The sequence below is a fragment of the Mustela nigripes genome, chromosome 6, assembly GCF_022355385.1.
Source record: "Mustela nigripes isolate SB6536 chromosome 6, MUSNIG.SB6536, whole genome shotgun sequence".
NCBI lineage: Eukaryota > Metazoa > Chordata > Mammalia > Carnivora > Mustelidae > Mustela > Mustela nigripes.
The window spans coordinates 45,846,058-45,861,458 of NC_081562.1; the positions used below are offsets into that span (position 1 = coordinate 45,846,058).

Here is a 15,401-nt window from a genome sequence, read left to right on the forward strand (position 1 = left end):
TGTAATGAGATGTTGGGTGAACGGAAATGTATGGTAGGATGACCTGACCAAAATTTCACTTTTCTTTGAGACCCAGATCTGGGTTTCAAGTTGTTCATGTGATATTTTTACGTAGTCATTCCTTCACAAATATACACGTTCAAGACCAAACTCATTATTTCCCACACTATTTTCCTCAAATGCAGCCCTCTACCTGTGTTTCTTTTCCTTGGGATGGGCTTCATTAAGCACATGGTTATATAAACTGTGATCATCCCTGGCAACTCTCCCTTCTTCATTCTCCATTGCCACTTCATTACCAAATACTGGTAATTTCATCTAAAGATTTCTCAAATCCATTTCCCTTTCACCATCTCCTACTGTCCCAATCCTGACAAAGTTCTCCTTTCTCTCCTAGGCTGTTCCAATAACACAGATCAGATCATGCCCTTTCCTCCTGTGGATTCCCATTGCTTTCACAATGAAGACCAAAATCCTTGACGAGTCCCAAATGGCTTTCAAGGTGTCTGACCCTCGCCCCTCACTGCCTCGCTAAACTGTTCTTACATTTTTTCCACCTCACTCTTCCTGCTTCAGCCACATGGACCTTGTATCTGTTCCCTGATTTACTAGCCCCTCGCCTCCCCCCGCAATCCACAACAAGGTAGCCCATGCATAGTTCCTCTGTCTGAACTGTTCTTCCCTCTTGTCTTTGTCTAATCAACTTTCACCTTTGCAGTAGGGACAAGATACCCTTTTCTTACTTACAGTTTCCTTATCAAGAAAGTGGAGACAAATTCTGCCTCACGGGTGATGAGGGAACAGACAACCGAATGCATAGGGAAACACTACGAAAGGCTGACTGGCCCATCTTTAATAATAGAGTTCTCTTTCCTTCTTCAACTTACTTACTTCTGTCCTGCATCACTACTAGTTTCTTTCTTTTTGTAAAGCTTCACAACATAGGTCTAGAAGGAAGATGTGATTCTGTCAGGCTCCTTTCCTTCATATCAGTGTTATCTGTTGTGTGCCCATTCTCCACAGTGGCTTTGAAGCGGGGGCAAGACAGTGTCACTACGCTAAAATGGGCAGATTTTGGAGTTGAAGAGACCAGAGTTCTTCTTTTTATTTTTTATTTTTTTTAATTTTAAAAGATTTATTTATTTATTTATTTATTTGACAGAGATCACAAGTAGGCAGAGAGGCAGAGAGAGAGGAGAAAGCAGGCTCCCTGCTGAGCAGAGAGCCCGATGCGAGGCTCGATCCCAGGACGCTGGCTGGGATCATGACCTGAGCCAAACGCAGAGGCTTAACCCACTCAGCCACCCAGGTGCCCCGAGACCAGAATTCTTATCCCAGACTCATCTCTAGCCTGACTCCATTACAAGCCATATGACCTTGAGGAAGTCATTGAACCTCTTTGAACTTTTGCCTCCTCCTCGCTAGGGAAGGGATCACTTCAGCTCCTTCCCCAGGAGACTGCTTCGATCCGTGAATGTGGGTGACAAACCAGAGGAGATGAGCTGATCCTGAGCAGATGTTTGGAACAACATCATGAGGATGAGGGGAACATTGCAGGTAAAAGTGCTTCATAAATAGGAGGGGCTGTTGCTTTTATAACCACAGAGGTTTAAATACCCTGAGTGTTTATGATTTTATCCTGGTACATGACATGCTTTTACTGCTTCTTCCGGTGCCTTTTTACAACTCCACACAGACTTCACCTACTCTGGAGAGGGGGACACATTTCGCCCCCTTCACAAGGCACCTTCCCATTGGTGCTATCCCTTTAGCTTCTCCAAAGAGTTTAATCTGCTTCCCAAAGGGAACCTTCGTTTCTCATCACAAGACTGAGAAAAGTGGTATTTGACTTCTCATTGATAACATCTGTGTTCTCGCTTATTTACTGATCTGCTAGGCTGTCCTATACGGGACTTGATCAGGGCACTGGAGGGTAACCTGATGTAAGAAAGCCTCGTGCATGGAGTCTTGCATTAAGTATTCACATTTTTTTCATATATGATTCTGAGGACTGTGCTCCGACTGACTATAAACATTGCATGGCAAGGGCTTTATCTTTAAAAATAGTTTTCATCTCCTGTTTAAGTGGGGGGAGGGAGACAATAAAATTTTCATGGGTGCAGGTTTGCACATGGTTCTATGAAGTGAACGCCCAAGACTGCTACAGCAAAACCCTTGGCCTCTAGAACGTCTAAGTCCACCCCCATCCCAAGACTGACTCGATACGCTGGCATTTGGTGCAAAACTAAATCAAATTTTTATTTATTGGACATGCATTTTTATCGTGTAAGCTTGTCATTTCTCTTTCTGGAGACTGTTTTAGTGGAAGGAATAATGTCACTAATACTAAAACCATTTTTTTTAAACCCCTTTGATCTTTTAAACTTAGCTTCTTGGTTACCTCACTGCTTTTTTTGTCCGCAGACACCACCTTGTCTTTTGTTACTTCCTTCCCATTCTTTATCCAGGGTCTGAAACCGAATAAGCTCCTGGGTATTAGTGGGAGAAAACTGTGGCTGGTTCTAGGCTTGCCTGACTTTTGGCTCAGTGCGGTGAGTGCTCTCTCTTCCCCCTCTTCCTCCTTGTCTCCTCCTCTGGCTTACTCTGTTTTAGGACTGTTATAAGCAAAACCCCACCAAAAAGAGTGGGGGACGTTATTAACATTTCAAAGGGTTCAGGGATGGAGTGGGAAGCCCTGAAGTTAGATCAGGAGATGCCGGGGCAGATCCTTCTCCAGGCAGGAGTTTTTCTTCTTCTGGTGTCTTACACTCTGAAGAAGAACATCAGCTGATTGGAGAGTAGAGACAATACTAAAGATATGTCTCATTCTCTTATTTCCTATATACCAACCCAATTAGTTTCTCTGGTACAAACCTGGAATGAAAACTAACATGTATTAAATGCAATACAGGACAAACATGAATACGACATTCTCTTTGATCATCTTAGACTTGATGACAGGGAGATGAATGAACATCATTAAGGACTGTCCACAAATGAAGCAGTGGTTCCCCCCCCATCCCCCAAGACCGATTTCTTAACTACACATACAAAGGTGTGAGGGCATGGGAGGGTTAAGGTTTGAGTTTCCATCAAATCACTGTAATCTGAACCTGGTCCTCAAATGACTATTATGCCCAAAGTTTCTTGGTGAAATACAACTCATTGTGAATTCTGATTGCATTTCCTATTCCCTTCCAAAAAAAACAGAAAGGAAATTAAGTTATATTTGATTACATTACAAAAAAGCCAACTGGTGTCTGGGCAGTCATTACCATGCCCGAGGGAAATGGCCATACTGTACAGGGGCAAGCTCTGGGCTACTGAGCTCTGGCACGTGGGCTTGACCTCTTGTTCTTTATGCAAGCAATTTGCAAGCATCAGGACAGAGTTACAAGAACACAAAAGTACCTATGTGTTTTCCCGACGAACAAAGCCAAATAATTTTGTTTAGGTAAAAGAAATGAAAACTACATCTCTTGAAACATGAGTCCAATTTGTTTCTTGCTCAGCAATGTTACCAATTTTAGCCTGTCAGGTTTCTTAAACTATCTTTGATGAAGCTTACTCGATACGGTGAAGCAAAGCATACCAAAGATCTACTTGGGTCGTAATCAACCGGTTTTGTAGACCACTTGTTAGTGTCATAGAACAACAAAAATGTTCATTTCTCAAAAAGCAGTGGCCACACCAGTCCCTGGAGGATTCTGCTAAAATGGAGTTTTTGAGTAAGTAAGACTGAGATGGGGCCCACCACTCTGTGGATCTTGGAGATGCCTTCGAATGGGGGGTGGGGGTGGGTAATACACAGTATGTGGCCTCCTATCTTTATTGGCTGCAGTCTGTTGGTAGAATTAATAGGCAGATGTGAGCTATTTCAATTAAACACAAACATTGCAACCCCTGACTTTTAGTGCATGGTCTAAGGACACCATGAGTTCATCCTGGAATGCATAAGGTTATGATTTCAGGTTTGAAAATGGTTCAGGAAGAGTATCTGCCCAACACCTGCAGGAACGTGGGGACACCAGTCTTCCCATTCCTCCTTTAAAAAGCCCTTCACGTTATATAATTGCACCAGTTAGAAAAACACTCGGAGAGTGCAGCCTCAGGAGTCACCACCTGCCCCCCACCCCCCTGTGATTCCTCTTTGCAGTTGGGGTTGAGAAGCTCCCCTTGGAAATGACCAGGCGGCGCCCCCACAGGGCTGATACGCTCACAGCCCAGCGCCCAGTAGAGCGAAGGTATAACACAAGGAAAATGAGCAAGTGAAGAGAACCAGAGTAACTTCCAGAGAAAGAAAGAAGAGGAACCGTGACCAGAAGGGCCGAGGGGTAGGCTAAGGGCTGGACTGCAGCGCAGGAAGAGCCGGGGGTCTGAGTGGAGACCTCCCGGTTGTGGGCAGAAGGCAGGAGATAGCTGTCACCCTCTTTGTTGCTGACATCAACATGGATGCAGCTCGAAGGGCAATGAATGGAGAGCGGATGAGGAATGTTATGTGTGTAATAACCACTCCTCTCAAAACTAGTGCTTTCATTTTCAGATCTGCTTCAAGGAAACAGGAGAGGGACTATTCCACAGTCTGGATCTGGGACAACAGTAGAACTTTAAGGAAAAGGGCTCGCTGTGCCCCCCTCCCTGCAACCTGCAGACCTGGTCGGATACAATACAGTGTCTGTGTGGTTGGTGGCTCTGTCTATGATACTTTTTGCCAAATCTTAATTCTTGTATCATAGCAGCACAAAGAATGTGAGTAGACGTGGCATGGTAGCCCGAACTGCCAATGCTCAACACCTCGCATGGGTCTGTGCGCTCCGGGCAAAGGGACCGCGGGACAGACATCACACAGCCGCCCGATAAAATTCAGCAAGCACTGCGGGCCGAATGGTCTATCTAGATGCGATAACCATCATAATAGAAAGTTAACCCTTGGCTTTTTCACAGGGAACACATACTTATAAAGTTTCAAACACAATTGTTTTTTTGTGAATCAGAAACCATCACGCAAGAGACACCTGGTGAACAGTAAATATGGAAACGGTAAGAAACCAAATCCGGACACCTTTATCAGGGAGGCACCACCCAGTTTGAGCGAACAAAAGATTCCTGGTTTTCTCTTTCTCAAAGAGTTCACTTCTGTGTGTGTTCTGTTTGTGATCTTCTTTCAGCTGATAGTGGCTTTTGGTTACAAACTCTTATCCTTGTATCTTCTGCCTCACAGCTGTTTAAAGTTCCCATTGGCCACTGCCATTATCTCGTTTTTCAGTGCAGCCCCTAGACCCTGTGCCCTTACACAGACGGCCCCACTTGAGAGCGTGTGGCCGCTCTGAGCGCTCCTTTCCTTCAGGGAAATGCTGGTGCAACAAAGGAGGAGTGATACTCGGATGGCTTTAGGGAGCCCTTGAAAATGCAACAGACTGGTCCAGGCCACAAAGGGGCCCTTGTGGGCTTGTTTATCTATAGGCCCGTGAAAACCTAGGAAGTCACTTTGTTTGACTGGACTAAAAAGCTTAAAATGGTCTCAAGCACAGATTTGCTTTCATTAAAAAAAAAAAAAAAAAAGATCAAAGGAGGAAAGTATCATCTTCAACCTCACATTCCTCCTCCTCTTGAATTGCCTCAGTAAAAGGCATTAAGCAAACCATATGTAATTATTAACTGATGGATTCTTTTTTCTGCTTCTTCTTCTTCTTCTTCTTTTTTTTTTTTTTAAAAGGGAGAGGGGAAAGGGCAGAGGGAGAAAGAGAGAATTCTAAGCAGACTCCCTTCTGAGGGTGGAGCCGACATGGGGCTCCATCTCACAACCTTGAGATCGTGACCCGAGCTGAAAATGAGTCCAACGCTCAACTGACTGAATCACCCAGGCGCCCCAATTATTGGAATCTTTTTAATCCTTTTCAGCTAGAGTCTGCAATATTTATTTGGCTTTTTTATGCATTTATCTCCCTCAGCAGTCTAGACCAGAAACCAGTATTTTGCTTGACAGGTGTAAGTAAGATAAAAGCAGAGATTACACAAGCATATATTGGAAATTATGCAACAGACCATAAACACTGATACATTCTGACGAGAGGAAGATTTACTAGCCAACTGCTCGTGGCATAACCTTGACAAATAATCACTGTAAACAATTGCTTATAACCCAAGCTCTAAAACATCCAGATGGTAAGAAAGTTCTTTTTGTGAGAAATAACTGATTTTTATTTATTCAGAGAGTCTAAATCAATGGAGAGTGGAAACTCCTGACAGAAAACTTGTGTATTCAGAATAAGGAACAATAACACCGCCGCTGTGTTATGTCTATGGGTGTGTCTGTGTGTGAATCCGAGGTATGGGTGAGTCTACCTGGAGATTGTTGGTATGTTTGTATGTCTGTTTGGGGATGGGGAAGTTATGCAGGAAGGCTTTAAGACATACCGTTAGATCTCGGTTTATGGATATGAGGACTCCTGATGTCCATAAGGAACTTTAAAAATTAAATCTTTATTCGACCCAGAAAACATTTTACTATAAGGCAGCTCAGATGATCTAAAAATAGAATAAACTGAAGATGCCAAGATGTCTAGACTGTGATACCCCTTTTTCTAGATAAAAAGAGAAAGCATTCTCTCTGATTTGAACTCTGGAATGAAAATATTACATGGGAAGGCAGGGTGAGATCCTAGACATTCTGTCCTGTGATACCAGTATATCTAAGAACTTGTCACTGCAGGTGCTGTGCCTAAGTGTCTGACCCGAGTCAGTGTCCAAACTCCAACACTCATCCCTCCCGCATGTATTGTTTAATGAGGCTCAAAGCATTGTTGCTCTCATGAAAAGTCTCCTTCACAACTTATTTAGGTATGGTCCCCAAACGAGGCACTGATTAAAGTGGCCGCTTGGACATTTCAGTGCCCCTTCCCACACTGATCCTGAGAACATTTGCAAGCAATACTTACAGGGACTGAAGGCTTCGCAAATTCTGCAGAGCTTCCGTTGGTACCTGTCTCAGGTGATTATTCTGCAGCATACTGCCCATGAAAACAAATGAAGAAAAACGTTAAAGAAGGCTCACGATAACGAATAATAATTGGCCATAGCCGTGCCAGGCACTGTTCTAGGCATTGGGGAAACAGCAGAGCATAAGACCAAGTCTTGGCCCTTGGGGAGCTTAACGTTCCTGTGTGGAGTGAATGATAAGTAAAAATTGATGGATGAGTCTTTAACATCAGACAAGTGATAGGTACCATGAACAAAGAACAAAACATGGATTTGGGATGGATGGCTACCAGGGGTGAGATTTTTATTTTAAAGGTGGTCAGGGAAGATCTTTCTTAGGAGGTGAGAATGGAGTCATGGAGCAAATCCTGTGCACATCTGAGAAGAGGGAGGAGTAAGTGCAAAGGCCAGAGCTTGTTTGACTCATTCAAGGAGCATCCAAGGATCATGGGAGAGGAGTGAGTGAGAGCAAGAGTTGAGAGAAACTGAGACCATCTCTTGGAGGACTTGCAGGCCACAATGAGGCTTTTTTTAAGTGTGGTGAGAAACTCCTACTGGAGGGTTTATGTAGGGAAATGATATGCTCTAATTTATGTTTTTATCCTTTTAAAAAATTTGAGTATAGTTGATACACAATGCAACATTAGTTTCAGGGTACAACTTACTGATGTACAAGTTTCTACATTATGCTATGTTCATCACAAGTAGAGGAACCATCTGTTTCCATACATCACGATTATAGTATCATTGACTGTATTCCTTATGCTCTGCTTTTTATTCCTGTGACTTATTCACCCTGTAACTGGAAGCCGCTATCTCCTACCTCCTCTCACTGATTTTGCTAACCATCTCCACCCACCACCTCCCTCTGGCAACCGTCAGTTTTTCTTCTGTATTGATAGGTCTGATTCTGCTTTTTGTTTGTTCATTTTTTCAGATTCCACTTATGAGTGGAATCATGTGGCATTTGTCTATTTCACTTAGCATAATACTCTCTAAGTCCATCCATGTGGTCTCAAATGGCGTGATCTCATCTTTTTTCATGGCTGCATAATATTCATACACATATGCATGCACACAGACATACATTTTCCTTACCCATTCATCTATGGATGGACACTTGGATTGCTTTCATATCTTGCTATTGTAAATAATGCTGCAATAAAGACAGGGATGCATATATCTTTTCAAATTAGTGTTTTTGTTTTCTTTGGGTAAATACCCACTAGTGGGATTATTGGAACATATGGTATTTCTATTATTAATTTTTTGAGGAACCTCCATACTGTTCTTCCTAGAGGCTGTTCTGATTGACATTCCCACCAACAGTGTACAAGGGATCTCCTTTCCCCACACCTTCACCAACACTTGTTTTATGTATGGTTTAAAGGATCCCTCTGATGACTATATAAATTATACAAAATGGAAATATGGCTACAGTAGTAAGCTATTAAAGATCTTTTCTCTTCTTGTGTGTGGTCATATTTTAATAGCAATTAAATTCTTTTGGTGAAGTATTGTGCTTTTGCTCGCCTGGATTCAACAGTTCTCAGAACATGAGGACTACAGAACAGTAACACCTGGTAACAATGAAATAAAAATATATCACTGTTAGTAGGGAAATAGCAAGGGAAAAAATTCCCATTAGATCCCTTGTACTTTGCTAGCTTATTCATAAATGTTTATAACACCATAAGTTCGCAGCCATTCTGCCTATATTTCATGGTCTATGTAAGCCAGAGGCAGAAGACTATTTTAGGAAAGTAGATATTCTACAGAAATATTTCTGCTGAGGAGGTCGCCCGCTTTACATTTGGATCTCTGAAAAAAATGTTCCTGTTTCTCTCCTTCCACCGAAGAAGTTTCTTTTCATGAGATGACTCGCTGGGATCCAACCCCACGTGTATGTCTGACTCTGAACTTGGTGTACGCTCCACTGCACTGCAAGCAGTCTCTTGAGGCATATTGGCTGAATGTCCAGATTCTCGTTGGATAGTGTTTGGAATGATTACAGTATGGGTAAGAGTATGGGTTCTCGAATCGGTCTGCCTTTTCCCTGCCACCAGCAGTGTGGCCTCGGGGAAATCATCCAGTTTCTCCACATCTCAGTAACCAATAATAATACCCACCCGAGGGCTTACTGAGATGATCTGATGAGTAAACGTATAGGGAACAATCCGTGCTGTACGGTAAGCATTCCACCAAGGTCAGCCCTTTTTTGTATGAATTGATAGACTCCTTGTCAAAACTAACAATGTAATGAGATCATATTGGATGTGACATTTTAATTAACCACTAAATAAAATGAGCAAAAATAAAATCTGTGCCAGTGGTTCTCAGACTTCAGTGTTTATCAGAATCCACTGGGAGACTTATTAAAACCCAGAGTGCTGGGCCCACCCTCAAAGTTTCTGGTTCAGTACATCTGGGTAGGAGCCAGAGAATGTGCATTTCTAACCAACTTCAAGGTGATTCTAGTGCTGAAGGGCAAGGTGCCACACACTGAGAATTACCCTAAGCTAGACCAAGTGATTTCTGGTAGAATATTTTCACCTGAACTTGGGGCTACATTGAGCTTGGAGATAAGGCCAAAGTTTTATGTCTTTTAATTTAAAACCATTTAATCTCTTTGACCTTTGGTCAATTATCTGTATAATGGGAATATAATAAGATCATCTGACTGATAAGGTGTTCGAGGATTAAAATATGTAATGTGAGTTCGTATACAAATGAGACACAAAAAATACTTAAGGTCATAAAATTTACACTTTTCTTATCATGTCTGAGATTCTGTTTAAGAAAGAACAGAATTGGGGTGCCTAGGTGGCTCAGTGGGTTAAGCCTCTGCCTTCGGCTCAGGTCATGATTCCAGGGTCCTGGGATCGAGTCCCACATCGGGCTCTCTGCCTGGCAGGCACCTGCTTCCTCCTCTCTCTCTCTCTCTCTCTGCCTACTTGTGATCTCTCTCTGTCAAATAAATAAATAAAATCTTAAAAAAAAAAAGAAGTAAAACATGAGCTTTTAAAAGAAAAAAAAAAAAAAAAAAGAAAGAACAGAGTTATGTCACTTATAGTCCAGTAGTTTGCCAAAAGAATTTCATTACTGAACTTGAATTCAACTAACATTTCATAAATTAAGAGTGTCAAATGTATTGCTTCCTTATGAACAAAGTCAAGTTTTAAGAAGACCTCACACTTCACATACCTGTCAGGGAATTGGGAAAATTGTAGCTTGAATTCCATATTTCATAATTTGCCTGAATATTAAAATTTCACATTTCTCAATTATTTTACACTTCTCCAAGTAGTTTTAATATATATAACATATATTATATATAGTTTTAATATATTATATAAGTTTAACTCCACAGAAACGTTTTCTAAGTCACTCATTAATTGAGTGACACATTTAAATGATGGTAAGACACAGATAATGGACTTAATTGATGTCTAAACTTTGTAGGTAATACATTACTGTACAAAGTGTTTATTGAATAGTCTTTCTATGCTTTGCTAACCAAACAGTGAAACTATTAAAATGTGGACTTCCTAAAAAATTGGAAAATTGGAGTAGAGAATAAGAGATATTCAGGTGGTTTTCCTTCATTAAGTATTTGCAAACTGTCTCCAAAGTTTTATGCATCTTTATACATCTTTATACAAGTTTTAAAACATCTCCGAGGTTTTATACATTCAGAAAACAGAACTTAAGTGAGCTTTGCTGATGCTAATTTTTAAACTACTCCTGAACTACCTCTTGGAAATTTAATTTTTGGATTACTTCTACCAGTAAAATACAAAAATATAATTTTAAAAAATCACTTAAGTCCTGATTCTCTTCCTAAAATAACTTCTGTTTAATTACTTTTAAATGACAAAACATGAGCAAGTTATCTCCATTATAGCCTTATAAGTCTCCAGTGAGTTAATTAGAAAATTCTGTTTCTGTTTAAGATATCCTAGTGGGAGACAAAACAATTAAAGGGTTTATAGCACTATGGAGTGCAATTAAAACAGAAAGCATTCACAACACGGCTGCTGATTTCTTTTGCAAATATTCCTTTATTCAGTGCATTGAATATAAGCAGAAAGCACCATAAACTGGATATGGGTTTAGGCAATTTTAGCTTCATATTTATCATTTGCATACGGGCGAGAAAAGAAAACACTTTCTCTAGAGACAAAGGATGGTTGCATATTTTCTTAATTTCTTTCCCTGATCTTAAAATATCAAAAATTTTAAAAATTAAAAATATTTAAAAATTTAAAATTTATTTTAAAATGTATTTAAAAATCTAAATATATTTAAAGTTTAAAAATTTAAAATATTCACTATTTCCTACAGTATCCCGAGCTTCTTAATAATACAATGTTTGGTTATCTTTTTTGCCAACAGGACTAATTGAGAACAGGTATAGCGCAGCACAGGGAGATGAAATTATATGTTACAAAGGGACTTCATCACAGTTGATGGCTTGATCCTTTGGTATTCCTTCTGCCTAATTGTTTTGTGTTTAGAGATCAAGTAGCCGCTGAGACTCTGTTATAGGTCTACATGCGAACGAAAGAATTTGGGCTCCTTATACTTTTCTCCAGTTAGTTTTACCCATCACCTCCACGGCTTTGGTTCTGGTGCTGGGGGGTAGAATGAGAAGCTGTTCCTTGACTGAATGGCTTACATGATAAAATGAACCTTGGCTGAAGAAAGCCTGGTTCAGAATTCCACTGGACTAGGTATTTTGCAATGCAGAACGAATAACTTACTATTATTCTTTTATGAGGCCAGTATACAGGGGTAATCTTAAATATTAGTGAACTTCCAGAGTTCACAGTAGCAAGATTTCAGATATAACGGAGTCCTAGCCAATGAGAGCTGTTGCTGTCTTAATTTGCTCAGTGGACTAGATTACTCTTCTGTCTGTCTGTCTGTCTCTCTCTCTTTTTTTTGGGGGGGGGGTCAAATTCTCTCCTTTCCCTCTCTATGCTGCTCATGGACCCAGATGGATATAACTTTTATATTACCTTTCTTACCATGCTATACTGTAATCAGTTATTTCTTTCTTCCAATGGCTTTTGGACTTTACAAAACATTTGGAAGAGTTGCCATGAACATAGAAACTGGGTTGTCTTGTTTTGCATTTTACCTCTAGCACTGTGGTCTCAACACTACTGGACCCAATTCTCCCTTTAATCCCAATACTTTATAATGCCTTATCTCTTTTATTTAGATAACATTCATAAAAATATAGCCTATTTACACACATCATTTTTTTTTTTTTTTTTTTTTTTTTTTTAAGATTTTATTTATTTATTTGACAGAAATCACAAGCAGGCAGAGAGACAGGCAGAGAGAGAGGAGGAAGCAGGCTCCCTGCTGAGCAGAGAGCCCGATGCGGGGCTCGATCCCAGGACCCTGGGATCATGACCTGAGCCGAAGGCAGCGGCTTAACCCACTGAGCCACCCAGGCGCCCCTACACACATCATTTTGAAGGAAAAAAATCAATATAAGATACTGCCTTAACTATATTATGAAGGACCAATAAAAGAAATGTATAATAAAGTGATACACGTGTCGTTACACACATGATGTTCGGATTGGAGACATCTTTATGAACGAGTCAGACGTTTGTCTCTCCTTTTAATGAATAAGGTTGGGTGTGAGAGAAACCCCATGATCAGAAGCTATTTTGGACAAGAACAGGGAAATGAGATTAGAGGTCTAGGTACATACTAGAAGAAGAACTAGAGTTAAGATAGATAACAGACTGTACTTATATGAGACAGAAGGAAACAACCTTTATTAAAATAAAGATAACATGCTAAGGCAAATTTTAGACGTCATAAGAGAGAAAATCAGGAAGTGTTATACTCTCGCAGATGAGCATGGATATTTTCACAAATGACTTCCTTATAGAGAAGAGTAGTGTCGAAATAATTCTCCTCCAGGACAAGATAGGGTTGAAGTGAACACTCATCCTCTTAAAGCCCCATCATACGCTAAGGCAAGCATTCATTCCCCAGTACTTCAAGAGGTCCTGGAGAGCATATAGACAACAGTGAATTGAAGCCAAATTGGAAAAAGAAATAGGACAACATTGCCTTCATAGCAGTCGGGTGGTAGACACTGCTGGGTAATGGAAGAGCAAGATTAAAAAAGCATCAGGTCATCCCCAAATAAATAGATCATTATATAATCATGATAGGATTTTTAGGACCACTCTCCAAAAATTTTTAAAGGCCGAAATATAAAGTATTTATTAAGCAACATTTGTTAATGAAATTCAAGAGAGCCTTATCCTGACGTTTCATGTTTCTCTGCTAATTTCATGGCAATTATTTTTAAGAAGTCTGATGCTTCCACAATTATATATCTTTAATTTTAAAAAAGATTTTATTTATTTATTTGATAGAGAGAGAGACACTGAGAGCAGGAACATAATCAGGGGGAGTGGAAGAGGAAGAAGCAAGCTTCTTGCTGAGCATGGAGCCCAACCCAGGTATTGATTGCAAGACCCCAGGATCTCGACCCAAGCCAAAGGCAGATGCTTAACAAGTGAGCCACCCAGGCGCTCCATACTTTTTAACTTTGTGTGTGTGTGTGTGGCTTTGGAAGTAATTCTACTGCACTAACACAATTTTCAACAAAATATGTGGTTAGTTAGACACAATGAGATACCACCTCTCACCAGTCAGAATGGCTAAAATTAACAAGTCAGGAAATGACAGATGCTGACGAGATGTGGAGAAGGGGAACCCTCCTACACTGTTGGTAGGAATGCAAGCTGATGCAGCCACTCTGGAAAACAGCATGGAGTTTCCTCAAAAAGTTGAAAATAGAGCTACCCTATGACCCAGAAATCACACTACTGGGTATTTACCCTAAAGATACAAATGTAGTGATCCGAAGGGGCATGTGCACCCGAATGTTTATAACAGCAATGTTCATAATAGCCAAACTATGGAAAGAGCCTAGATGTCCATCAGGAGATGAATGGATACAGAAGATGTAGTGTATATACACAATGGAATACTATGCAGCCATCAAAAGAAATGAAATCTTGCCATTTGTGACAACATGGATGGAACTAGAGGGTATTATGCTTAGTGAAATAAGTCAATCAGAGAAAGACAATTATCATATGATCTCCCTGATATGAGGAAGTTGAGAGGCTTTGGGGGGTAGGAAAGGAATAAATGAAACAAGATGGGACTGGGAGCGAGACAAGCCATAAGAAACCCTTAATCTCACAAAACAAACCGAGGATTGCCCGGTGGCGGGGGAAGGGGGGTAGGGCGAGGGTGGCTGGGTTATGGACATTGGGGAGGCTATGTGCTATGGTGAGTGCTGTGAAGTGTAAACCTGGCAATTCATAGACCTGTACCCCTGGGCCTAATAATACATTATATGTTAATAAAAAAATAAAAAAATTAAAAAAATATGTAGTTAGAAATCATATAATACCTGAAATAGACAGGATACATAAACTGAATTGTTCAATGATTTTAACAGAATATATTTATTCCATTTAACTTTTCCTGTACAAATCATAAGGCTTATGCAGAACTTCTTGTAAAACCTTTTAGTATTCTTATGCATGAAAATATTATTGATTTGCACTTGTCCTGGAGGGACAGACAGAAGTCAGGTTAGATATGGGAGAATCTTTTATACTAGGCTGAGTAGCACATCACAGGACAATTTACTTCACGTCGGTCATCTGGAAAACAAAGATGTCCCCCCAAATTTCCAAAACACTGTGTGGCAGGCAGAATGACTGCAGTTGAGAACCATTGTTCTCCTACCAAAATACTTTCAGAATATTTGACAATTGAATTTGCTCATTGAATATTAGTGTTTAAGTCAGCAAAGTAAATGGAAGCATGAATTCAATTCCTGGTAGGGGTCTTGCTCCTCCAGATCCCTCTTCACATACACAGCGATCTAGCTAAACTTCCAAGTCCGAAACTGCCATTGCCATGCTTCCAATGTTCCCCTGGTTCCCCAGCGTGCCCAGAACAGGATCATGGCCGTGCATTTTTGACATGACATAAAGGATCTCTGGGACCTTTCTATGTCTTACAGGAAGCCAACTCTAAACTATCAGACCAGACTAAATGTTCCCCATCCTCGGGAGTTTCACAGTGTCCTACAAATATGTCTATCATACTTTTTAGATGAATCAGAGATCTGTTTGTCTTTGTCCTACTATCCTGATCCCACAACCTAGCACTACAAATAAACTCTTCAAGGGCATGGGTCATACTTATTGATCCTTGTATTTTTAGCAATAATCTGTTCAATGCCAAACACACACACACACACACACACACACACCACACACACTTTTTTTCTTTCTCTCTGTAGCTCAATACACCCAAAACACATTTTTTAAGTGAATTAAAATAATTGATTCTAGTATAAT

General features: G+C 40.4%; 1 protein-coding gene and 1 long non-coding RNA gene across 3 annotated transcripts in view; one reads left to right on the top strand and one right to left on the bottom strand.

Annotated features, from left to right (window-relative positions):
• Positions 1 to 15,401, bottom strand: part of LGR5 (leucine rich repeat containing G protein-coupled receptor 5) — a 123,342-nt gene that overhangs the window by 36,728 nt on the left and 71,213 nt on the right. Inside the window, exon 4 of the mRNA XM_059402461.1 lies at positions 6,939 to 7,010. Coding sequence (XP_059258444.1) covers positions 6,939 to 7,010 — 72 coding nt within the window. The remainder of the gene's footprint in view (positions 1 to 6,938; positions 7,011 to 15,401) is intronic.
• LOC132019416 (uncharacterized) overlaps positions 1 to 15,401 on the top strand; it is a 30,302-nt gene that overhangs the window by 12,985 nt on the left and 1,916 nt on the right. Inside the window, exons 3-6 of one of the 2 annotated variants that reach the window (XR_009404757.1) lie at positions 1,426 to 1,557; positions 2,469 to 2,552; positions 3,683 to 3,728; positions 4,157 to 5,270. This is a non-coding gene — a long non-coding RNA (uncharacterized LOC132019416). Of the gene's footprint in view, positions 1 to 1,425; positions 1,558 to 2,468; positions 2,553 to 3,682; positions 3,729 to 4,156; positions 5,271 to 13,388; positions 13,476 to 15,401 lie in introns of those variants that run through there. The other variant, XR_009404756.1, reaches the window with a different exon arrangement.